At 38.0% G+C, this 27,864-nt stretch overlaps 1 protein-coding gene across 1 annotated transcript in view; it reads right to left on the bottom strand.

Moving 5' to 3' along the window:
* The window catches only part of DPP10 (dipeptidyl peptidase like 10), a 3,628,631-nt gene that overhangs the window by 1,112,528 nt on the left and 2,488,239 nt on the right, over positions 1 to 27,864 (bottom strand). The window contains exon 10 of the mRNA XM_044074976.1: positions 9,846 to 9,943. Coding sequence (XP_043930911.1) covers positions 9,846 to 9,943 — 98 coding nt within the window. The remainder of the gene's footprint in view (positions 1 to 9,845; positions 9,944 to 27,864) is intronic.

Genomic DNA, 27,864 nt, shown 5'->3' with positions numbered 1-27,864 from the left:
CACAGTGCCTACCTGTCTACATGGAGCTAACATTAAGGATGTCACTAAGGCAATTAGGTGTATCTAGGGTTCTCATAATGATTCTGACTCTGCAACTCCCCATTCGTAAGGAATGACACTGAATACTCCTTTCTTCCTGTGATCCAAAGGAATATGACAAACCTCACTGATGTCTTTCCCCAGTCTACTAGATCGTTTGCATTTAGTGAGATCCTTTTCTTTTACCTGGCGTGCCTTATATGTCTTTACGGATATGCTACTATTTACGTCCATATTATAAATGAAATATCTGCCAGTTTAGCCTTCAGCTTTTCCACAAAAGTCTTTATTTAATCAATGTTCCTCATATTCTGAAACAGGTTGTTCTAAAAGGCTGGTGATATTCCAATAAAAGCTCATGCACATGTAATAAAAAATAAAACAGATTTGCCCTCATCAATGTCCTTGGTCACATTTTTGAAAAAATCCACCATATTTAACAGGCAGGATCTGCCCTTGATGAAGCTGAAGTGGGTTGGATCCAGGGTTTGGAGGTTACGTATGTCATAATACATGAGGTCCGTAATTATATGTTTCATGGCCATACAGATGTGGCTGGTCAGGCTTATGGGTCTGTAATTCCCCATGTGTGTTGCTAGGTCACCTTTGTGGAAGGGAATAACTGTTGCTGTGGTCCATTCCACAGGAAAAAAAAAACTGTTTAGGTTATGATCCAAAAGCGTACTTAATGGTGAAGCTAGTTCATGTTTCAGCCTGTTTAGAAGACAGCCTATGATGCCATCTCTTCCCACAGAGGCTATATTTTTTGCCTTAGACAAGGCTTTAATGACCTGCTATTCAGATATGTAGGTTTGGGGGGAGGTTTGGGGCAAGGTTTGTGATAAGTTTGGAGGGGATAAGGGAGTGAAGTTTTTGCCAAACCTATCTGCTAGCAGGTTTGCTATCTCCATGGGGTTAGTGTGTGTGATATCCCTAGTCCTGCACATGCCTGGGTCCTACATTTTAGGCAATGTACGTAGATGTAAAAGGCCTTATGGTTATGCTTGGCTGTGCTTGCTAAGTTTTTCTCAAAGATGCCCTTAGAGGATTTGACATGTTGTCTTATTTGCCTGTTGAGGCTGAGGAGGGTGCTTATCACTTTTGGGGCCTTGCCTTTGTTTTCTTTACAGCAACATTTTGCATTTGTTATAAAGTTTGTTAATGCTGGATGTCCACCATGATGGCTTGTTTTTACTTGGGGCTCTGTTTTTGATTCCTTCTGGTACAGCCAAGTCTATACACTTATGCAAGTGATTATACAGGGATTTAGTGTAAGCTTCAGTGCAGTTACCACTTCCAATTGGGGGTGGGGCTTAGAATGCATTTATACCTTCACCTAGGAGGATATAGTTTACCTGGGTGAAGATTTTTAGTCTGACTTCGACCTTTGTGAGTTGTAGTGTTAGTGCCAGCTCAAAGGTGACTGATTTGTGGTCAGATTTAACTAATGAGAGTCCGACAGTTGCAGCAGTGCATCTGTTTGTCATGTTAGTGAATACCAGATCTATTATGTTTGTTCTTCTTGTTGGGATATGAACAATTTGTTCCAGGGCATTTGAGTTAACAAAGTCAAGGAACTTTTGTGCTAGTGAGTTAAGGTTAGAGAAGGTTTCCTAATCCCAATTGATGGTGGAATAACTAAACTCTCCCATAACTAGAGTGTTTGGGAATATTTAGATTGACTCCAGTTTGGTCATGGCTTCGTGCACGTCATGACTCATAGAGGGGATCTATAACTGGCTATGACTTGAATGGGGGGTTTTACCCACAGTCACCAAACTTGGAGTAACCTCATGGAGTTCTCCAGTCTAACTAGAATGGAGGTAAATTTATCTCTAATATAGACAGAAACACAGCCTCCTTTAGTGCTCAGATGTTCATTTTGCAGTCTGATGGTGTGGAAAGCATTGTAGCCTTGCAAGGCCAGGGTACTCTCTGAAGCCTTGAACCAGGTTTCTGTGATTGCACAGAAATCTCTTCCAGTGATAGAAGTGCTTCCAGGTAGGTTTAAGCTCCTAGCATTTAGCAGCATGACCCTTATTTTGTTCATCATCTCCTTTCGGCTGTTCTCGTTAGGGGTCACCACAGCAGATCATCTGATTCTATTTCTTCCTGTCCTCTGCATCGTGCTCTGTCACACCAACCACCTGCATGTCCTCTCTCACCACATCCATAAACCTTATCTTAGGCCTTCCTTTTTTACTGTTACCTGGCAGCTTCATCCTTATCATCTTTTTCCCAATATACTCAGCATCCCTCCTCAGCACGTCCAATCCAACGTACTCATGCCTCTCTGGCTTGTCTCCAAACCTTCCAACCTGGGCTGACCCTCTAATATACTTATTCCTAATCCTGTCCACCCTCGTCATACCCAGTGCAAATCTTAACATCTTTAACTCTGCCACATCCAGCTCAAATTCCTGCCTTTTTGTCTATGCCACAGTCTCCAACCCATATAACATTGCTGGTCTCACTACCCTCTTGTAGACCTTCCCTTTCACTCTTACTGATAGTTGTCTGTCACAAATCACTCCTGACACTCTTCTCCACCCACTCCATCCTGCCTGTACTCTCTTCTTCACCTCTCTTCCACACTCACCATTACTCTGAACTATTGATCCCAAGTATTTAAACTCATCCACCTTTGCCACCTCTGCTCCTTGCATCCTCACCATTCATCTATCCTCCCTCTCATTCACACACATATATTCTGTGTTAGTCCTGCAGACCTTCATTCCTCTTTTCTCTAGAGCATATCTCCATCTCTCCAGGGTCTCCTCCACCTGTTCCCTACTCTCACTACAGATCACAATGTCATCTGCAAACATCATAGTCCACGGGGAGTCCTGCCTGATCTCATCTGTCAACCTGTCCATCACCATTGCAAATAAGAAAGGGCTCAGAGCTTATCCTTGATGTTATCTCAACTCCATCTTAAATGCATCCATCACTCCCACCGCAGACCTCACTGCTGTCACACTGCCTTCGTACGTATCCTGTAGCACTCTTACATACTTCTCTGGCACTCCTGACTTCCTCATACAATACCACAACTTCTCTCTAGGCACCCTGTCATATGCTTTCTCTAAGTCTTCAAAAACACAATGCAACTCCTTCTGACCTCTGTACTTCTCCATCAACACTCTCAGAGCAAACATCACATCTGTAGTGCTCTTTCCCGGCATGAAACCATACTGCTGATCACTAATTATCATGTCCCTTCTTAACCTAGCTTCCACTACTCTTTCCTATAACTTCATGCTGTGACTGATCAATTTAATCCCTCTGTAGTTACTGCAGCTCTGCACATCACCCTTATTCTTAAAAATCGGTACCAAAACACTTTTTCTCCATTTCTCGGGCATCCTCTCACTTTTCAAGATTTCATTAAACAATCTGGTTCGAAACTCCACTGCCATTTTACCTAAACACCTCCATGTTTCCATAGATATGTCATCTGGACCAACAGCCTTTCCATTCTTCATCCTCTTCATAGCTATCCTTACTTCCTCCTTGCTAATCCATTTCACATCATGATTCACTATCCCCACATCATCCAACCTTCTGTCCCTCTCATTCTCTTCATTCATCAACTCCTCAAAGTACTCTTTCCATCTGCTCAACACACTCTCCTCGCTTGTGAGTATGTTTCCCTCATTATCCTTTATCACCTTTACCTGCTGCACATCTTTCCTAGCTCGGTCCCTCTGTCTAGCCAATTGGTACAGGTCCTTTTCTCCCTCCTTAGTGTCCAACCTTTCATACAACTCTTCATATACCTTATCCTTAGCCTTCTCTACCTCTCTCTTTGCCATGCACCTCATCTCCTTATACTCCTGTCTACTTTCTCCATCTCTCTGACACTCCCAATTCTTCTTTGCCAAACTCTTTCTCTGTATACTCTCCTGTACTTCCTCATTCCACCACCATGTCTCCTTGTCATCCTTTCTCTGTCCAGATGTTATACCAAGCACCTTTCTAGCAGTCTCCCTTACTAGCTCTGCTGTAGTTACCCAGCTATTTGGTAACTCTTCACTGCCACCCAGTGCCTGTCTTAACTCTTCCCTGAACTCCACCTCACAATTACCCTTTTTCAATTTCCACCATTCGATCCTTGGTGCTGCCTTGACACTCCTCCTCTTCTTGATCACCAACGTCATCCTACAAACCACCATCCTATGCCTAACTACACTTTCCCCGGTCACTACTTTACAGTCTCCAAGCTCCTTCAAACTGGCCCTCTTACATAAGATATAATCCACCTGTGTGCATCTTCCTCTACTCTTGTATGTCACCCTATGCTCCTCCCTCTTGTTAAAATATGTATTCACCACAGCAATGTCCATCCTTTTCGCAAAATCCACTACCATCTGACCTTCTGCATTCCTTTGCTTGACACCATACCTACCCATCACTTCCTTATCCCCTCTGTTCCCTTCACCAATATGCCCATTGAAATCTGCTCCAATCACTACTCTCTCACCCTTGGGTGCAGTCATCACCACTTCATCCAACTCACTCCAAAATATTTCTTTCTCATCCATCGCACACCCAACTTGTGGAGCACATGCACTAACAACATTCATCATTACACCATCAATTTCCAGCTTCATAAACATCACTCTATCTGACACTCTTTTCACAGGCATACTGTTCCTTCAGGATAGCTCCTACGCCATTTCTCCTCCCATCTACACCATGATAAAACAATTTGAACCCACCTCTGATACACCTAGCCTTACTCCCCTTGTTTGACCCTTATTGTGTTATGATTGTCAAATTTCACATTGGTAAGTTTGTTTTCGAGACCTTGCCTACAAAAGGCACAATGGGGAAGACAAAAGCCTTTGACAGCAGCCGAAACCACAGTGGGTGCCAGGTGCAAGCCATCTCTGTCAAAGCAGCAAGGTTTGTCATTCATGACACCCAGGCTGACAGAAACTTTACCCCTTTTGAGTGACACCAAAAACTATCAATTTTTGAACTCAATCATTTTTTTGTCCATACTGTGGCATCATTCTAGATGAGGGTAGTATGCTGCTCAAAGCAAGGGGCATACCTACCTGGGACCCATACTCAGAGAGCTCAATCATGTCTGTCTTTATATAGTCCAGTGAGGTACATCTCAGGTCGTTCACTCCAACATGAACTATGACAGAGTCATAATGGTACTTGTTACTGAGAGACCTGAGTGTATGTGTGATCTGACTAAATCTGGCACCAGACAGGCAGCTGACTGTTACTTTCCCCTTGTCCAACCTGCTGAGTGGGACATCCATGTGCCTCACTATGGAGTCTCCAATGACAAGAAAATTTGTTTTTTGAGTGTTACATCTTATGGGTTTGATAGGTAAGACATTGGTGTTATTATGTGTCATTGGTGCTATGGGAATTGTGTTACCTGTAGCAGTCTTGTGTTTTGGAGGTCTTTGGTGTTTTGGTATGTTTTTTAAGAGAGCCTCCGCACATGTTGATTTTTGTGTGATGCGTACTATGTGTATGAGTAGTGGTTCTATTTACATGACTAGTGGTGGGTGGGTTGATAAACTCTTCAGTGTTACTGTTTCTAGTGCAAGAGAGCAGGGATTCAAGATTCTTGGTATAGATACATCTCCCGCATTCTGTACTAGAGTGAGTTATTAGTAAAGGGTTGTCGTTGTACATGAAGCAATTGCTACAATGCCTCAGGAGACCCAAGTCAACAAGGTTGGCAGGAGAAACAAGGGTATTCCAACTGCCATAATGGTAGGTTGAAGGCTGAAGAACTGTTATTGCAAAGGGGGTTTCAGGACAATCGAGGAGGTGCTCAGTGGATGGATATTACTGCCATGAGGGTTTATGCTGGTGGTTTAACAGGTCATAGCTCACTAGCATTATTTCTTTGACTGGAAAAGTAGTAAGGATGAGGACTACATTAATGTGATACAACTGTATCTATGAGAAAAATTGTCAAAATTATCTGTCTTGCTATGGTGCACAATTGCGAGATAGTGGGAAATGCTGCACAAACAGCAAACAAGCAGAAACTCTCAAATACAGGGCTTAAATACCAGAAACTAAAAACTTGAAAAAACTTTAAAAAGGTTCAAAGGACCAATGAGGATGCTTACTTCAAGCCCTAGACCAACCATCCTTCACCAAACAGGTTCCAAACAGCACACTTCTTTCACTAGAGCGCAGAAGGGCCCTTTCCAATCGAAGATGGCTTGGAAAATGTGTTCAGAACAAACAACCACTACAAGCAGGCCCAGATGCAGGAAACCTGAATGTGGAGTGTGCTACAACGACTAGCTACCCTAGTTTTGGAAGGAAATACTAGATAATGTTTAACACAGCAGATAAATAGTAGTGAGACACTAAAATTGTAATAGCAGTGGGGTGATCTGTGTTGCTATTTGTGATCAGTGCAACTCCTTCTATACAAGTACAACCGAGATGACCTTGAGGAAGCAGGTCTACAAACATATATATGATATTAGTAAAAATGAGAACAATGCAATTGCTAAACACACACAGCATTGCCATATTGGGAATTTTAAATTCTCTGTACTAGAGAAGATAAAAAATAACCCAAGAGGAGGCCAATGCAAGGATTTCATAGTGTACAGAGAATTAATGTTGCAGTTGGACTTAGAGGCAAATAAGCCACCAGGATGGAATGAATATATTTCTATTACTCTGGTTTAAAATTAAAGGCAGCAACATTGTAATTGGGATGTTTTAATATCAATGGATTACATGCATATATAAATGTATTAATATATATGGTTATTTATAAGTTTTAATATGTTTTAATTTGTATTTATCCATATTATTTATTTACCTGAATTTTTGTGGTAGTGTACATTTAAGACGTTTATTAGGTGTAATTCCACGAAGTAGGATAATTAATTACTTAAGTATATATTGGAGGGAAGTGATGAATAAACTTCAGTTCTGACGAAGTCCTTGATGTGAACAGGACAAAAGAGCTAAACTATTATTCGAATAAAGACTTTGGATTTCATTGGTGTTGCCATCTTTTTATTTAGATTATACTCTGGGATACAGTGTATTGTCTCTACATAGCCATGGAGGCAGTTCTATGTGGATTGTGTTATTGGTGACATTATTTTTTAGACCTGCCCATACCCACTTTTGTGTTTCCTAGTTTATCATTTTCTGCAATTTTTAATCCCACAGCTGTTTAACTCCACTTGTTGAATTATTTACTACTTAATCAATTCTTTGTACAGATTGTTAACTTTTGAATGTTGTTTAAACAAATTCTATATATTGGGTGTTTGGTGAGTGCTGCTAGCCTCACTTGTTGAATAATATTTACAATACAGAACTCTGACTTTGTAGATAGTGATTTCATTTTTAGGAATGTATTCTTTGTTAGTTGAATGTGAGCTTCATGTAAAGAGTTCATTATAGGCACTCAAGTAAGTACTGGAAAACCACAGTATCAGTCATTTACTCAAGCTCCTTTTAGTAATTTGAGACTGTGGGTCGTACCCAAACACAGATATGAATTTGGGCAAACAGCCATGTGGAGGGAGCAGTCTTCATGCTTAAACTAGGATACAAGTTCAGGCAAGCAGCTGTAGGGAAGGAGCTGTGCAGACGTATAGGATTTGGGAGTGGGAGAGGGATTTTATGGTTAGGTAGTGGGAAGACAGCTTTAAGGTTAGGGAATGATGGAGTAATTTAGGTTTAGCAAGTTGGGTTTGGAGTTTTAGGTTTATGGAGTAGGATGGAAATCTTAGGGTTAGTAAGTGATCAGAAAATTGATTTATGGGGGGGCAGTAGTTTCAGTTTAGCAACTGAAGACTTTAAGATTAGGGAGGAGGAGGGAAGGTTTAGGAATAGGGTCAGAGGAGATGTGGACGGAGTTTTAGGATTAAGGTTTATGTTCTGGTAGGGTTGAGTAGTATAAGTTTTAGGTGTTGGGAGGGCTATGCAGAAATGAGATATCACAGTAGGGGGAGTTCAAGAACTTGCTTTTTTAAGCTGTGTTGCAAGCTAGTACCAAAAGAGCTCCTGCTGCATACTTTCATGGAAATGTTAGATGGAAAAGTAGTAACGTAACTTGGATATAAATGTAGGTTATAATATGACCTGAATATAAATATTGGTTTCAAAAATAACACTAAAAATAATCTGTTTGCAAATATTGTTTTAAAAAAAGTTTCTACTGTCTTTTGGTCAAGGTTGTGGCTGGAAATGGCATTAGTCCAATGTCCTTGCCTGGTTAACAACATTCAGTATGTAAGTAAATAAATAAATATACAAACAAACCAACAGACAAACTGCCTACATACTCAAGACACACATAAATCCAAACAGTCAAAGTCACAAATAATCATATACTCACTCACTCAGTATAACAACACACACACACACACACACACACACACACACACACACACACACACACACACACACACACACACACATGCATACATACACACACATGTGCGATTGCACGCAGGCACACACACACACACACAGACACACTCACTCTCACACACACACACACACACACACACACACACACACACACACACACACACACACACACACACACACACACACATACAGATATATACACTGATAACTGGGAATCACAACTTCATCCCCACTGTGTTTTTAGGATGTAAGAGAAAATTGGTGCTCATGGCAATAAAACCTTACATGGAGACATAGAGTACATATGAACTCCGCAAAGAAGATAACACAGCTGGGAACCAATCTGTAGGACCAAACTCTGTGAGGTAGCAAAATTAAGTGATGTGGCAAGGCACATTAGCTAGGAAGTAAAGTGAAGAACACAGTGCCATCAGGTGATAACTGAAAGTGATGTAATACTACATCATGTGAGCTGAATAGAAATCAAGGAGAAACAATAAAAATATAAAAGATTCGGGCACTAATCACGGAAGGGGATAAAAACATAATATATAAGCAAATAAAGGGAAAATAAGCAAAGGTAAAGAATGTGAAAAATACATCATCATTGTGCACAGGGGTATCAGGATGGGAAAGAGGAGGAATACTTTGGTATATAAAGAAATAAAAGGGATAACTCTGTAGCATTCAACAGAGGCAGAGGAGGGAGGGAGGAAACAATGGCAGAAAGGAAGGATACTAGAAGCAGAAATAAGATTAAACACGATGTCTCTTGTTAAATCACAACAGCTGAACTAGGGGTGCAAGATAGAGTACATATCCATATAAAATTTTATTCTTAAACCTTTAATATTTTAAAATTTATAAAATGACATACATCTTTACATTTGTGTATTCCTCATAATGGATGCTGCAAATTAAAAAAAAAAAATCTAATGTGTTCTTATGAAAATCACAGGTTTTGATTGCTGCCTACAGTGTTATGTATTCTATGGAAGTATTTGCCTTCTCTAACAATCCAACATGATTTTGAGCTAAAAAAATCACTTTAATTCTGCAGATACAACAGTTCTGCTATAGCAAAACACATTTCTTATCATCTATTAAGTCAATACTCTGAACACAGTTTGTTTAGCTTTATTGCTGGATGTGTGGCTATTGTATTAGATTTACAACAGAATTACATATTTATTGCACTGTTTTCTTATAATGTATAACAGATGAAGTATAAAAAATCCATTGTAAATAACAAAACAATCAGTTAAATCCAACATGTAGGTGAACCACTGTTATATAGTTCTGGGTTTACTATTAGGAGCATAACACTTAATATAATTATTTCTTTTGAAAGACTTAGATGCCAAATAAAAATCCTTACCAGTTATTATAAAGTATAACCAAAAATAGCATACCTGGATTTAAAGTTTTCAGGTGGCATTAGCTCCAGTGTATGAGTTGGTCCGTACAAGTTCACTACGTAGAGCTTTACGGTAGGATTAGCTTGACCTGCCTTTGATAAAACAGAAAGAAAGTTGATATGAAATAGCCACCAAGCCTAACATAGTGTAGACAATCTAAAACAGGATAATAGTACAGATGTTTAACAGACGCAAAGCAAGAGTGGCAGCAAACTGAAAATATAAGTCATAAATATGTTTACATAAATGTATTAAAAACAGAAACCGATCTTTCCAAGGCTGTTTTTCTGACTGCTTACATAGAACTACACAGTTTTTTAACTGCTACAGCTGTATATTTTTCCTGAATCCTGGATAAGACATTTCCAGTGAAATACATTCCTTGAGGGTTCCCACAGTAACCTGGAGGGGAGGGAAAGTATGAGAAAATATGCTAAGCTTAAACCTGCTTGTTCTCAAAAAATGTCCATTCTCTAAGTACTGTGACCTTGGAATTACAATATATAAGTAATAAGGGTATGAATGGAAGATGTGTCCCCCATATATGGAGGGGGGTCAGGGGCGCTTGCCACTCTTTCAAGAACAGTTGTAATGTATAACAGTCAGTTTTGTAGTTCACTACTTCTTTGTAAAAAAAAAAAAGCGTGAAAATTTTCAGAGTTCCAAAACTTGCAGTGTTAATCCAGAAATTCAAACAGAACACCCTTGCTTGGTCTGCAGAAAAACACTGTTATTCAGAATTTTACCGTTAGCATTTGCTTGGGAACTCCAGATATGAATTTATGATTAGTATGTTATACATAATTTTAGCAGATACATATGCTGTGTACTGCAGGTACTTAATAATAAATATCTCATGACAATAACATCTGTTGTAAATATAGTTCAAGACAAGACTTGAACTGCACCTCACAGGAGAAATGTAGAAACAATTATGACAGACACTGGCAAGGAAACAGGAGAAGCATCCCTTCCAAACCCTTAATACTGACACACCCAGGGAGGCCCTCCAATCCACAAATTATTTCCTAAAGCTTTAGATGTGAGAAGTGATCCCCTCCACTGCAATTTTCAGCTGTGGTGCCATATCAGATAACTAGCTACTGTGTTTACCTATTTGTTTGTCTGTTTCTTTCTTTCTTTCTTGCTTTCTTCTCCACTTTATTTTGGTACTTATGTACATACACCTTAGAAATAAATATAAAAGCAAGGGACAGAAAATAAAAGTTCTATTAAAATTACAATATGTTAGAAAAATAAATATTTAAAATAATTAAAATATCAAAACTACTTTTTTAAGATTTTGACTGATTGTTCAATAAAGACAGTAATTATGAAAGAGGAAAGCTGATCTCTAGAGTCATAAACCTAAGTCAGCGAAGGCAGTAGATTTGCCAGGCATAATGGTAGGTAGGCAGATGCAAAATAGACTACCTGAAGTCACATGGCAAATCTTGGCTTTAACGTGCAATGCCTCACTTAATGATCTTAGATGTGAACATGAGGGTAAGGGACTATGCGTGTTTGAAAGAAGACAGAACTCAGAATGTCTAGGGCAAAAAAATAAATCACAATTAGGCTCTTATGCACTAAGCTATCAATGTCAGATTATCAGAATACTTCCTAATGCACAGGGTTAATATGACTGCTGAGGAGAGCTCTGGTTCTGCTGCAACAACTGCAATGATGTCTGGATGTCATCTTCAGATGTGAGGGGAAAAGAAAATACTGCAGTCTTATCGAAGAGACACTATAGCATAAACCACCACTATGCCATCCACTGGGGGAATGACATACCTGATTCAGGCAATATATCTTGAGGCATAAATAGGAGGTCTTGACAACAGTTGACAGATGCCCATTAAGAGCTGGCTTGTCATCAAGAGTCATATTTGAGTCAGGCAGAGAAAATGTAAATTCCCAAGTGAATCTTCAATATAAAATAAGGGCAGAATGGAAAATATCCTGAAAGGGATGAACAGGGGCATACACAAGCATCACCCCTGTCTTTGCAGTGTCAAAATGTAGATAAGGTTATCCATGCCAAGAAAGGTTCAAGGCAGTTTTCTAGAATAATAAAATCTTGCACAGGTTCCTGTGCAATGGAGAGATATACACAAACGTTATCACTATTATGTTGTCAGCTAGCATTACTTCTCTGCATGACCTCCAACACTGTCAACATGTACACAGCAAACAGTGCCAAGACAGTGACAGGAGGAGCACTACAGACAGGTCAGTGCATGGCTGCTAGAATAATAAATTCCAAAATTCACTTGCTGAAAATAATTTGAAATTTTAGAGCCAAGCAAGTACTGTGGAGATTTTGCTACAGGCATTACAAAGGTGTTCCTTAGAAATCCCGTGTTTTTTAGTGTCAAAAGTAATTTGGCTAGAGAGATAGAAAATATAAATGCTGATGTTTCATCATAATAGAAAACTGTAAACCACTCTGGTCAGGGTGGTCTCAATACTTTTAAAAATGTCTTTATGTTAAATAGCAAAAAGCATATTATTGCCACTTCTTACACCTGCAATGGTTATATATTAAATTCATTCAATTCCTCTAAAATAGTAAAAAAGACTAAATCTGCTGACTGCCCTAGGTACTAATTACTTATCCCTAAATCAAAAATACTGTATAGTTGAGAAAAAACAAGTAAGCAATGTCTCAAAATAAATATTTCATAAGTGATTCATTACTTAAATGTTCTGATTGCAATGTACCATGTACAAAAAATATACCATGCTTCCTTCTTTAACTCAATATGTGGAGCATTCATAAAAGGTTTTGAGTTCTGACATGCAAAAATAATAAAATACTTTAAGTATGCCAGATTACTGCTATTCTTCTCTGAAATATATAGCTACTGGTCTAGTTACTATACTATTCCTAACGGCCCTTATATGCTCCCGTATCAAGTTTTTAATTTTTATGAAGAATATATAGTTTGCATTTCCCCTATGTGAAATTGTGCATAATATGGTCTCAAATGTTGCAAAAATGTGTACATCTATATGTAAAGCAGGTTTCAATGGAATGTCAGAGACTAAGCAAAAATTTCTGAGGTTGGCAGGAGTCAAGGAAGGTTTCTTCAGGATGTGGATGGTAATAAAGGCCTTTTTTATGACTGAAAAATAAAGTTCCCTAAAAGTAGAAGATAATGAAGTAAATAAATGGACCTAAAGATGTGAAGGAAGATACTACAGGCCAGGAAAGTTCCAGGTGCAGACCACAATTTGTAATTTCATAGACAAAGAATATCACATGACTCTGTCACAGCTAGCATTATTAAACTCCACCCTGAAAAAATCAGGGTTCTCTATAGCAAAGCAGTTTCTCATTTTAGCATCCTTACAATAGCACATCAAAACTCCACATGGAAAAATACCTCAGAGTTCTCTATACCACAGCTTGGTAGAAGATTTTGGCAACCTTACACTAACATAGCAGAGCTCTACCCAGAGCAGAATCAGGATTCTGTATAGCGCAGCTTGATGGAATACCAGTCCAATTTTTAGCAACCTTACTTACAATAACAGAACTCCACTCAGAAAAAAACAAGGTCTTCTATAGCATAGGTTTTTTGAAGACCTGTCTGATTTTAGTAATTTTACACATAAAGATGCTTGGAACATCCTCTGATCAAGGTGAAGAAAAAGCTATAAAGGTAATAAGACTGGATGGACAGCACAGCCTGGTCAACACCTGAACAAGCAGCTTACAAGATTAGATGCATCAGAAATATTCACAGATATGAAAATATTGAATTTTATGAGGGGGTGGGGGTCAAAATGAACTGTATCCACCGGCAGATACTTCTTTTTCCATGTCAGTTTTGCCATCTCTGCAAGTGTATCCCGCAAAGCATAGAAATGTGGCATACTTTGCAAGAGACCACTGGCCTAGGCAGTACACAGCAAGAGAGCACTGAGAGGTTCATAGTTGAATACTAGGCTAACTGGCCTGATGAGTCATTTTAAGTCTATCAGTATTATCCATTTAGGCATTCAAATTACCTTTACAATAACTTTTATTCCTATATGTCATGTCTGAGAATGAATGCTTCTATGGTTATACCATAGATTACTGAAGAAAGGACACAGTAGGATAATGTATTTATGCAACGACTCTGTTCAATTGTACCACATGGGAGAGTCCTGGAGTAAATGTTCTTATTCCCATTCTTTGATCTAAGTTGAATTTGAAAAGAGACAGGGATAAGCATTGTTTTACATGAATGGGGAATCTGTTCCAGAGTAGCTGTATCCTCAGGGCGATCCCCTTCTAATACTTGAACAGTCGTGTCATCGAAAATCATGTAAACAAAATACCTGAATGGTTAATTTTTTCCAGGGCAAGTAAACACTTACTCAACATGCCCTTTTTTGCACTGTAGAGCAATACCATAGCTGGTATATATAGTTTTGGAGTGTGAGTGAGGTGAAGCCTCCCCCCACATTGGTGGGTTTGGGGGTCATAGCCCCCCACTTAGGTGGGTTTTATATACTCTGGTGTGTGTTTCATTCAATTTTGGACAAGAGCGTACTTACCTGGGAAAAATTTGCCATTCGGCTATTTCATGTTTTAGATTTTTGTCTTGCAAAAATTAAATTCAATGATATGGCCATTCGTGTATTAGAAGTAGATCCCCACAGGGATATATATCTGTCCCCCCAAACTTTTCTGTTTATGTTGTAGAAGAGGTTAATGTCTCTGGACTGGGTATTTCTGATACCATTTGACTTAGAGATGTGCAGTGAGTCCATTAGTACTGGGCCAGAGGATGCCTTGTAGGCCAGGCACAGATCACCTCTTAACTGTCTATAAGAGACTGAGTATAGCAAGAGAGATTACAGATGGGCTATGAAGGTCATGTGGTTTAGTCCCTGTATTAAATTAGTGGGAAACCTCTGCAGGTACTCTATTTGTTGCATATAACTGCAAAGGTACATTATACTCAAGGATGGGCTAAATGAAGATTGAGTACAATGGGATAATAACATTTCTGGACTGAGATGCTTTTCTTTTGCTAATAAGTGGAGCTTCTGACTCCACAGGAGTATGGCTAACCATTTCCCTCTCTCAAGCATGCAACTCACATTTCTCCCAGCATGGGAAAGGTGAGAAAGGCAGAGCCTCAATATTCCTTTCCTTGCACTGTAGGTCCTGACCTAGGTAGTACACACACAGTGGCTACTTGATCTAAAGCAGTAGCGACCACCGTATGAAACGCAGCTGTTAGATATTATGAATTAAAGGCTAAAATTAATTCTGTTGTAAATATGCTGAAAGAAAAAGTTTGCTTAAATACAGAAACAGAGTTTAGTAATATGTGATCAGCAACCATACTAAATGACTGTGGCTTAAAAAAATAAGGAACTTACTAATGAGTGTATTACACATACATCAAGAAAACTGACTTCTTACAGACATGACAAGAATGTAATCTGCTTTCACTGGACAACAGGACATGTTTTTCTAAGAAAGTTTAAAAATGCGCTTTTCTAATCCACAAGGCGTTTCCTTGAAGACAGTTTACTTATCAGCATTTGCACAAGAACAGATGTGTTAGCATTTGCGTCATCAAGGCAGTATCTTTCCAAAACCAAGAGGGTGTGTGTTTAACTAAAATATGTATAAAAAGTCTGTATTAAATCTAGTTATGTTAGAGGTATGGTAAGGACACAAGTCCTGAGGTAAATGTTATATCTCTCACATCATCTGTACTATATGAGAAGTAAAGTTGGAACGGTACTTTAAGCTGCAACGTTTGTCAGTTTGGTTTATTATAAAAGTTATTGGTTACTGCTCTTAAAGACAGGTGCTGCAAAGTATATTCTCTCATCAGTGTATATTCTGCAAGTTTCTGTATGTGACAGACTGTGAATGCAAATATAACCAGACTTTGAATTTTAGCAGAATCCAGCCAGCAAGACTGAGTGTCTAGCACCATATATTTTTCAATGGCAAGCTAGCCTGCATTTGAACCTAAAATCTGCATTTGAACCTAATACCTCCATCTGAACCTATAATCTGCAGTGGTAAGCCCTGCAGAGGGTTACTTCAGTTAAATTGCAGTAACTAACATTTGTATGTATGTGTCAATTCTGAACAGAAGTATTCCAGTTTATGCAGCTTGCAGTAGTAAAGTTTTTTAGACGTCTACATCCGGAGTGAGACAGAAGTTCCAGTCACAGTGCCATAATTTCACTAAAGAAAAGGGGGATATCCACTAGCCCAACAGTCCACTGCCTGTTGTGCTTTCCCAGCTTCTGAAGTGACTCTGAAAAATTTCCAGCCATCTGCAACAACAGCCTGATCACCTGTTTTCTTGCTCACTGGTAAGACTTTTTTCTACGTCACATTTTTTTGTATGGATGCTATTCGACAGTTTGGATATTGGACAGTTTGCATATTGTAAGACAGTTTGGATATTAGACAGTCTGGATATTAGATTAGACAGTATGGATATTTTCATGCATAACACAAGCAAATGTAAAAAAATTGCAATGTTGGTATACACAGCATATTAGTAAATGTAAAACCTTAGTAGGGTAGGTTGATAGTAAGGCATTATGTGAATGTATTACAATATTTGACTGGTATTTCAAAGAAAACCATGTGAAATATGACAAATGTTTATTGTGTGCTTCAACAAAAATTGCATTTTGTGTATTATGCCATAAAAAAGCATTGCATCATATTGCTAAAAAAATAGACTGTAAAGACAGATCTGTTCATGATAAAGAATTAACTAAGGGTAAAGTGTTTCCATTATATTCAGATGTTGAACAGCTATGTCCTGTCACCACATGTGAGTCAAATCAGTTACTGATAGAACCCCGAGTACATTTTGTTACTAAGGAATGTAGTAAACTTCTAAAAGACAGACACAATGAGTTCAGGAAGTTTAGACAAGTTATACATACATCTTTTCAAAAGTGCATAGGAGTTTCAAATTCAGCAGAACAGCTTACTAAAAAATGTCAGAAAGACCATGCAATATTACAGGAGACTCTTAAACAACAGTTTCAAGATGAAGAAAACAGATTAGCTGAACTGACAGAGACTGACTTCCTACATACATTGGGAAAGAGTAGGAAACTACAGCTGATCTGTACAAAAGAAATATATTTTATAATATGTTTGTTTTTTGAAAATGGTTAAGCATACATTGTAGGATGGTAAAATACAAATCATTCTCAAATGTTTAAAACTTCCATTCAATTAAAGCAATGTATTTATCAGTACTACAGTAAAGTAGAGCATATGACTGACATTCTCATAGCATAGTCAAAAGGTAAACAAAACAGTTCTTGTATATAAAAATTAAATAAAAATAGTTAATAAGAGTAATGATTTAAAGTCACAAGACTGACATGCATGCATTTTCTTTTTATATAATACACAAGAATAACAAGGCAGACAACAGCAAATATAAATAATGTAAATATATAAATGTGTTTGTTAAGCTAATATCTATTTACTTTTTTACAATTTTTTTATAATTATATAGTAACACCAAACAGTTAAAGTTCTGAATTTTAAAAAGAAATAAAATCACGGATGGTATTAGTCAAACAGTCTTTTTAAAATGAATGTCAGAACAGTTAAATAAATAAAAAAATACTGAAATCAAAAGTTAAAAATATATATGATTAAAGAAAAAATGCTAAAAAGGGTTAACTGAAATGTGAGCTCAGACCTTCCTAAACTGGATGAATAGTTACAGGAAATGCTGAAAAGATAAGATAAGAAACAAGACTGCCAGACAAGTGGCTTGAGTTTTTCTAAAAACTTATTATTTAAAACATAATTGTTAAAATGTTCACATGCAACACTATTTGGTAATTATAATAAAACATCACAATTGTGCATATATGTCACTGATAACAAAAAATAAACTTAGTTACATCAAGTATAGCCAACAGATGGGTTATAGTATACATACAGTTTAAATAAAGTAGACAGGAGGGTACAAATAACTACTACTAGTAGAAGTAGACAGCAAAGGCAACAGAAAAGATGATCAAATCAGACAAAGGTCTATAGTTTGGTAACCTAATAAAATAAATGTATAACCAAAGTGTTGGGCTGACATACATTCTATTTTCACAGTATAAAGCAGATAAACAGTGCTGCAATACTACAGGGGGAGGGGTACTTTCTCAGTTTTACACTGACTGTATAAGCAGTACTGCACAAGGGTCTGAAATAAAGCTACATAAAAAATAAACAACAAGAAAAAAATAAACAACAAGGGTCTAAAATAAAGCTACAGAAAAAATAAACAACAAGGGTCTGAAATAAAGTTACAGAAAAAAAATAAACAAGGGTCTGAAATAAAGCTACATAAAAAATAAACAACAAGAGTCAGAAATAAAGCTACAGAAAAAAATAAACAACAAGGGTCTAAAATAAAGCTACAGAAAAAATAAACAACAAGGGTCTGAAATAAAGTTACAGAAAAAAAATAAACAAGGGTCTGAAATAACGCTACAGAAAAAAATAAACAACAAGGGTCAGAAATAAAGCTACAAGAAAAAAAATAATATTTCGTTCCTTCTTGACAATACTCTTTTAGGGGGAAGAAAAAACAGGTATTAGTGCATTAGAAATATTGGTAAACAGATTGAACCTGACAGAATAAGATATTTTAGTATTAAATTGTATTTACAACCTGTTAAACTGTAAAGCTATACAAAAGATGGTTTAAAAAAACAAAAGATGGCTTAAAATTGATAACAGCTATACAAGAGAGAGTAAAGATATGTAAAAAAATTGAACAAGATTGGTCACTATTTCAATATGTTTTTGGCAATATTAATGCTATTAAATTTGTAAGATTAGACTACATTTACTTTATAGTCTTTGTATGTACAAATACAGAAGAATTCAGTACAAATTAAATTAATGTCTAGCAATGAATATGTGTGAAAAACCATGTTTTAAAAAAATTGGGTTCAGGATAGCTGCTAGATTGAAATGCATGAATAGCAAACAGTCTGTGTAAATACATACTGTACAGAATATATTGTAATAAGTTTAAAAGTAATTTGTCAAGTTGTAATATCACTGGTTTTACCCCAGTAAAATAATTGCTTTCAAATATTTATTATATAAGCCCAGTTCAGTACTTTGCCAAGATGTTAATGGGCAGTTCAAAGACATGACCACAATGTTATAAATGCTTGCAGTAGCACATGGTTCTTGTCTCTTACAGTTAATTCAACAAGTTGCAAAGAGTTAATGAAAGTCATAAATTAAATTCTGTAATTGCAAAAGAATAAATTAATCAAGTTAAACTAAAGCAGACACAGCTCATAACTGATAAAATATTTTCACAGAATGGTCTGCAAAAGAAAAAGTTGTTAAATACATTCAGTTTGTTAGTAATACTTTAATATCACTGTATTAACTATGTAAAATTGCATTTTGATTTGTTGTATCAAAAGACTATATAATGTGATAAAAAATACATATCAGTATAAAATGTTTTGAGTATGTTTAAAAACAGAGGGAATTGTTAGATATTATGAATTTAAGGCTAAAATTAATTCTGTTGTAAATATGCTGAAATAAAAAGTTTGCTTAAATACAGAAACAGAGTTTAGTAATATGTGATCAGCAACCATACTAAATGACTGTGGCTTAAAAAAATAAGGAACTTACTTATGAGTGTATTACACACACATCAAGAAAACTGACTTCTTACAGACATGACAAGAATGTAATCTGCTTTCACTGGACAACAGGACATGTTTTTCTAAGAAAGTTTAAAAATGTGCTTTTCTAATCCACAAGGCGTTTCCTTGAAGACAGTTTACTTATCAGCATTTGCACAAGAACAGATGTGTTAGCATTTGCGTCATCAAGGCAGTATCTTTCCAAAACCAAGAGGGTGTGTGATTAACTAAAATATGTATAAAAAGTCTGTATTAAATCTAGTTATGTTAGAGGTATGGTAAGGACACAAGTCCTGAGGTAAATGTTATATCTCTCACATCATCTGTACTATATGAGAAGTAAAGTTGGAGCGGTACTTTAAGCTGCAACGTTTGTCCAGTTTGGTTTATTCTAAAAGTTATTGGTTACTGCTCTTAAAGACAGGTGCTGCAAAGTATATTCTCTCATCAGTGTATATTCTGCAAGTTTCTGTATGCGACAGACTGTGAATGCAAATATAACCAGACTTTGAATTTTAGCAGAATCCAGCCAGCAAGACTGAGTGTCTTAAGAAGACTTCAAATCCCACAGCAAGAGCAAGAAGCAGTAAGAAGCAGTAAGCAGATCTAAATATTTTTTCAATGGCGACCCAGCTGAGTGACTAGAGCCATATATAATTTTTCAGCAGCAGCTGAGAAATCATACCCATCAGCTCCAATACCCTCAAACAACTGGCCAAATGAGGAAACACAAGACAGCTCAAGTTATTTATATATATATCTATAGGTTTACCTCCACAATGTCGATGGCCACAGCGGCAAACGTGCACAATGCCAAACCATTTATGTGAAACCTGTACCGCCAAAACTTCAGAAAGCCAGCAAAACATCAAAAGTCGAAATTTCCAACTGCACCACCACTACAAACAAGTGCTAACATGGGTCAAAAAAGGGGGGTGAGATTTTGCAGTTCAGAATATCGGCATTCAAGGTTTTGTGAAGGCGCAGTCTGGAGTTTGCAGAAGTGGGTTTGCCATTGTGGCCATCGAAATTATGGAGGTAAACCATATATATATATATATATATATATATATATATATATATATATATATATATATATATATATATATATATATATATATACATACATACACACACCATTAAACTTTCCTACCTGTTTGATACCATTCTGCCTGTAGATAAAGATGACAGAGTCTTCAAAAAATTCACTGTGTGAGTGAGTGTTAATTCACATGGGCAGTTAACTCTGCCAGGACTCTGGCTATTAATTTAAACTGAAAAAAGGTAGGTATAATGTACTGCATGATCTCAACAACATACTTAACCAATGCAAAATTGTGGCCAAGAAGATCTTGTATAAAGCACAAAAAGCTATGGCATGATTTAGATCTGGTAAATTGAGCTAGCTCCACTGGTACAGAGAGGATAAAGCCCTGACTGCGTCCCAGGTGACCCATCTTTAATTACTGACTGAGATTTGTTTATAAAATTCTCACAACATATTTTATGGAAAGGAACTGCCTTGTCAATACAACTATTTACATGGGAGTAGAGTTCAGAGGCATGGGCAATGTCCATAGGTTCATAGGTGTTTACTAGTCTAACAACCACAAAGACCTTTTTAAGCCTATCCATGCATCCCAAATCTCTGAGAAGTTCTAATACCCTTGATAAGTGTAAACATGGACCTGGGAGATGAACGATTTACGGATTACCTGTTTGCATTAGAGACATAGGTGCCAAACCAGGGATGAATTTCTGGTTTCCCATCCAATTTTCCAAGTTGCACTTGCACTGCAGTAGCATTGTTGCCTCACAGAAAGACGTTGTCCTGTTCAATTCTCCTCTAGAGCGTCTACTGTGTGGAGACATGCGTAATTGGGCATACCTTCGTTGAAGGCTGTGCGTCAGGGCCGGCAACTCGGCATGTAAAAATCTACTGCCAATCATTAGCGGACCGGAGTTCCGCTGTGGCGACCCCTAACCGGGAAAAGCTGAAAGACACAACAACAGCAACTTGAATTAGATTAGGAGCCTGTTCCATAGACAAGGGAGTCTCTGGGATACATAACTATCTCTCCAGCAGGTCCTATTTATATCACATTCATGGTTAAAGTCTTTAAAATGGGTAATTCTGGTACTGTTTATTTTGTGGATATGCAGGAGGTGAATCAGGGTGAGATCTGACAATGCTCAGTATGCCAGCCATAGATCTCCCCTCAAAAGCCTGTAGGAGACAGAATACAGGCATAGGGCATTCAGACGGTCTACATAGGAAATATTATTTACACCCTGTATTCTTTTAATGAGGAACCTCAGTGGACATTCCAGTTGGTGGATATGCCTAGTTAGGTACATACCAAAGGGGGCATTGTACTCAATGATAGGTCTGATGAACAATGACTTCCTTTGACTTAGATGCCATACCTTTGTTTATAAGTTGCACAAAATAGAAAAAAATAGAATGATTTCCTTACCACTGTAGTCACTTGATGATCAAAGGCTAGATTACTATTTATGTGTGTCCCTAAGTCCCTGACTACTGGGTCAGCTCTAAGGGGTGTGTTGTCAATATGATAGTTACCAGGGATAGATGACTTCCCAAAGGATAGTATTATGCATTTTTTGCATTTAGTTTTATTCCATAGATCTGACACCAGTTGTTTGTGTCAACCCCTCCTGGAGAACATTTATGTCAGTGTGAGATTCAGTTACAGCTCCTAATTTGCAATCATCTGCAAATTTAGTCAGCCAAAGACCAATGACATTGGCCTTGACTTCTGAGAAGTAAATGCCAAAAAGGAGTGGTCCAAGCACTGATTCCTGAGGGACTCCACTTGTAAATGGCCTCTTTGTAGAGGTGAACTCCCCAGTTCTGACTTCCTGGGTCCTGTCTGTGAGCCAGTTGGCTATCCACTGGGTCAAATACAGGTTTGTACCTAACCTCTTGATTTTGTCAATAATGCCCAAGTGGGTTATTATGTCAAATGCCTTGGCCAGATCAAGGTAGGCAATGTGAACGATTTTGCCTTCATCCATTGCTTTGGTTACCTTCTCAAAGAAGTCCACCAGGTTGAGTAGGCATGATCTGCCCTTGACGAAACCAAACTGGGTTGGGAACAGTGTATGGAGGTTTGCTATGTCTCTATTGATCATCTCCATGGTAATTTCTTCCATGGCTTTACATATAAGACTAATAAGACTAGTGAGACTTATGGGGCTGTAGTTTTCAGGGTCTGTAGATGGCCCAACGTTGTGCAGAGGGATGACTGTTACCTTTCTCCATTCATGAGGCATGAAGCCTGTTTGAAGACTACAGTTAAAGAGCAATTCCAGAGGCCATGATAGATCATGTTTCATGCTATTTAGAAGGCATCCTGGGATATTGTCTGAGCCCATTGATGCAGTGTACTTGGTCTTAGAGAGAGCATTAAGGACCTGTTCCCTAGTGATAGTAGGGGGAGTTATATTTGATAATATTTCCTTAGGGAAGGCTGAGGTGGAGAGAGGAGTAAAGTTGGAGCTGAATTTTCCAGCCAGGTGGTTTGCTACATCTTCTGGGTCAGTATAGGTGGCTCCATTTACAATGAGCTCTGCACACAATTGTGTATTGCCTTTGAGGTTGTAGGCATAGCTAAAGAATGCTTTGTGGTTGTCCTTCACCTGGGAGGCCAAACGTACCTCAAATTTGGCTTTGGTAGACTTTATTTGTCCTCTGAGTTGTCTGTTTAGTTTGATGAGAGTGCTTTAATTTATTTTTACTTATTTATTTGCAGTTTGTTTGCCAGGATGGTCCCTTGGGCCATGAGGAGCCCGTTTTCAATGGTGTCCTGGGGAGAAGCGCTCCAAAAAGTACAAATATTACAGTATACAAGGTTACACAAATTTTAAATGTATGAGAATTATAAAATACAGTTACAAAGTTGCAAAAAATTGGCATTTGCTGGAGCAAATTAGTACAATGCATCAACAAAGAATGCATTTCAGACAAATTAAAGTTTAATATACTATGCTATTCTTATAATTTATTGCTAGGCATTATAAGACTATAGGAGGCTGTTCACAGATAAGCTTAAAAACAGTTAATGAGGTACTCTTCTTGCCTTGGAGAGGGAGTCTATTCCAAAGAAGAGGGAGTCTCTGGGACACATATTTATCCCGCCAACAAGTCCTACTGATGTCACAGACCAAGTTGAGGTCACACATGTGGGTTACTCAAGTGGAGCTTGACTTGCTGATATGCAGCAGTCACATCAAGGTAGGGTCTGAGATTGCTTTGTTTGTCAGACAGGTCACCTCTGAGCAGTCTGTATGAGACTGAGTAGATGGACAGAACCTTTAGCCTATCTGTGTAGGGTAGATGTTTGAGGCCCTGGATTCTCCAGGCGAGGAACCTTTGCCATCTCTCCAGCTACTGCATATGTTTTGTGAGGTACATGATGAAAGGGACATTGTACTCAATAATGGGTCTTATAAGGGAAGAATACAGGGATGTTATGACCAACTTGCCCCTGGATGAAATACCCTTACTAATGAGGTGGTCCATGTAGAAAGCTTTCCATACAATAGAGGCAATATCTTGGTCAAAAGTCAGTTTGTTATCAATCTAGGTGCCAAGTCCCTCACGACTGACTGCATGCTTAGGACCTTGTTATTAACGTAATAATTTGTGGGGATGTCACTCTCCCCAAAGGGGATGATGATGCATTTTTTGGCATTCAGTTTGAGGCCATGTTTCTGGTGCCAGTCATTTGTTTGGGTGAGACCCTCTTGGAGGATGTCCACATCCCTAGGGGAATTGATGACAGCACCCTTATGTATATATATATATATATATATATATATATATATATATATATATATATATATATATATATATATATATATATAAATATATATATATGGATCTAGGACTATTGAACGAAAGTTCAATAGTCTGAATCCACAATAACCGAACACACTTCAACAAAAGCGCTTTCACCGAAAAAGCTTTCGTTAAAGTGCGTTAGAAAAAAAAAACAATAAATCTTCTTTTATGCAGGGGGGCAAGCCCACCTGCACCCCCCCCCCCATGTGGGGGGCTGTGCCCTCCACACACCCCCTACTTTAATATTCTCACTCCAAGGTCATACTACAGTGGGGAAAAGGGAATTTTCCCTTATCCGCACCATAGTGTAACCAGTACAATGAGCATACTTATCCAAAAGTGCTGCTTCTGTGAACAGCACTTTTGGTTAAGTATGTTCGGTGATTTCTGCTTTGGCAGAAAGTGCCGTCGGGGATCTGTGTGTGTGTGAGTGTGTGTGTGTGTATATATATATATATATATATATATATATATATATATATATATATATATATATATATGTGTGTGTGTGTACACACAGATACACATACACACACACACACACACACACACACACACACACACACACACACACACACACACACGTAGGTGCATGAAAGATAAGTGCAAACATATATATGTATACATTATCTATACGTGTACATTTGTATATGATAGGATGCCATATATAAAACTGAATGTTCACAGCATATTCAGTAACTCAGAATAAAAAACATTGTAGTGAAAGGAAAAGTTGTAGTACACTAAGTGTAAGGTGTTAAACTTCAGTGCAAAATGCTAGGAATTTCAATGTTTACTAGCTGCAAACCACAAACTTTAACTTTCCAAAGAACCTCTTTGGCAAAGGGCAGTGAATCCACCTGTGGCACCATTAACTTGGCTTCAGTTAGTGGCCTGCATACTGGCAGGAGAGGTGGGCAAGAAAAAAAAATAACAGGATGGCTGCATGTGTACCTACCTGCCTTTTCCTGATGGAGGAGCGAGGGATATTCTGATGCTGCAGCCAAGGCTGTCCTTAAGTCAAACTGGACCTATTTGGCCCAATAGGGCCACGCTCCCTTCAAGAGGCCCCACACCAGATTATGACATGGTCATTATGACTTACATGGCTCAGAGGTTTGTCTGAAAGACAATACAGCAAAGGGCAAGGTGCTTTCCTAATGTTAGTCTTGCTCCTGTAGTAGTAACAAGTCTTGTTAGTGGAGTGGACAGCATTTTATTTTTATTTTATTTTATTTTACATTTGCTGACCGGGATAGTCTAACTGGATTTATGTCCATTTTCAGTACAGTCCTGTGGAGATAAGCTCCAAGAGATTACTAGAATACTAACATACAGGTACTAGTTGTTATACAGTTAAATACTACAAATTTTAAACAGTTCAGGAATCTTCACAGTTTATACAAAAAACATGAGCATTAGATAAGATATTTTAGACTTTATGTACAAGACTTCATTAGTAACTAGAAAGTAATTGTTAAACGAACGCATACTTCAAGTTTCAACAGTTCAGCAATGCTAACAGTTTAAACAATGTCCGTCAATTTGTATTGTACTAATGGCTAGTTTGACTTTATGAGAAGCCAGGGCTTTATGACTTCTGCATGGTTGACAGTGTTAGCTGCTCAGACTCCCGCAGTAGTCAGTTACTGTTGCTGGGTGCTAAACCTGCTTTTTCCCCACAAAACTGGTTGCATTACCCATCTGGTTTTTTGGACCACTCGAAGTACTATTTCAGAGTATAACACCAGGCTTAATTAGAAGATTTATAGAGAGTTTTCTTTTTTTTTCTCTTGCTGACATGAAATGTATGATAGATTCTGAATGGAAACAATTACAAAAAATAACTGTGAAATATTGAGCTTGAGAGTGCATGAAAACCAACACTAGTAGACATAAAAAAGATACTCTTATGTGAGGTAATTACTGGTCACTAAATCTTGTGACAGAATGCTATCAATTCAACATTATAACTGAGAATGTTTTTGCAATTATAGATAGGAGAAAATAATCCCAGAGAAGTGAAACATGCGGTGCCTATGCTGAGTGGTAGGAGACAGAGCTGGAAAGAAACATTATTCAATTTTCTGAAAGTAGAAAAAGGTTAACAGAGACAGATTGTCTAATAAATGCTCTGAAGAGGAATTGCACTTTCAGAATCACGTAAAAAACAGGGGTCAAGCAGAAACGTAAAGCTAGAAAATGAACAAAATGCAATGAGGGGGATTTTTTTTTGGTATAGGATTCCCTGTTAATAGTGGGGTAATTAAAGTCACCCATGAATATGGTACTGGGTTGGATGGTTAATATTTCTAATAAGGTTAAATACATGGTATGGGTTTCCTGGGTCATAGAAGGGGACCTATAGCTTGGAAGGAAGTGGTATTGGATTTTACCTATGGTGATTTGAACATGGAGCAGCTCAAGTGCATTGTCCTGTTTGACCAGCCTTGAAGTATATTTATTTTTGGTGTAAATAGAGACACCTCCACTTTTAGTCCCTGCCTGTGAAGTAGCTGGTCTAAATGTGTGGAAGGCTAACCTTGCACTGTTGTTGTGCTCTCCGCGGCTTTAAATCACATCTCAATGACCGCACAAGCATCAGCATTCTCTAGGGTAAAGAGAGCTTCTACAGATGAAGTCTTTTGTTTAGGCTCCTAGAATTGAGCTTTAATACCTTTAGATTTTCTTGGTTTTGATTTGCTATGTTGGAACTCCTTCCAGTTTGGCATTGCCTTAAAAAGCATTATGGGGGGAAGACAATGTTTTAGATAATATCCGAGAGCCTAGTGGGAAGAGGTGCAGACCATCCCTGGCAAAGCAGCATGGTCTGTTGACCATCTCCTTCCATGCTGACAAATATTGCACCCCCTTAGAATGACATCAGAAACTAAGCCAATTAATAAAGTTAATTATCTTTTGTTCGTACTGTGGCATCATCCTTGGAGAAATTAAAATGCTGCTCAGTGCTAGGCTCATACCAGCCTGAGACACATATTCCGAGAGCTCTATGATGTCTCTCTTCATATAGTCTAGGGAGGTACATCTCAAGTCATTAGCTCCCATATCAACTATGACTGAGTCAAATTGGTAATTGTGGTCCAATGACCTGAGTGCATGTATAATGTGGCGGATCCTAGCCCCTGATAAGCAACTGACTGCAACTTTCTCCTTATTCAGCCTGGTGAGAGGGACATCAATGTGTCTCTCAATGGAGCCTCCAATGACTAGAATGTTGGATTGTGTGGTGACTTGGAGGCAGAGGCTGCATGAGTTGTGCCTCTATGTGTTGATGTGGGTGTTCTTTTGAAAGAGTGTGTTTGGGGCTGCTGAGGGTATTTCTTATGTGTACTTTGTCTAGGAGGTCTTTGTGGTTTAGGAAGGTTACATTTAAGTGCTTTAGTATGTGTGGGTCTATATGTCTGCTTTGAATTGTGAATGATGGGTGCAGCATGT

This window comes from Protopterus annectens, chromosome 6.part0 (genome assembly GCF_019279795.1).
Source record: "Protopterus annectens isolate FY-2018-M chromosome 6.part0, PAN1.0, whole genome shotgun sequence".
Taxonomy (NCBI): Eukaryota; Metazoa; Chordata; order Ceratodontiformes; family Protopteridae; genus Protopterus; species Protopterus annectens.
The sequence above is the reverse complement of the archived record's forward strand: the minus strand, read 5'-3'. Positions and strand labels throughout refer to the sequence as shown.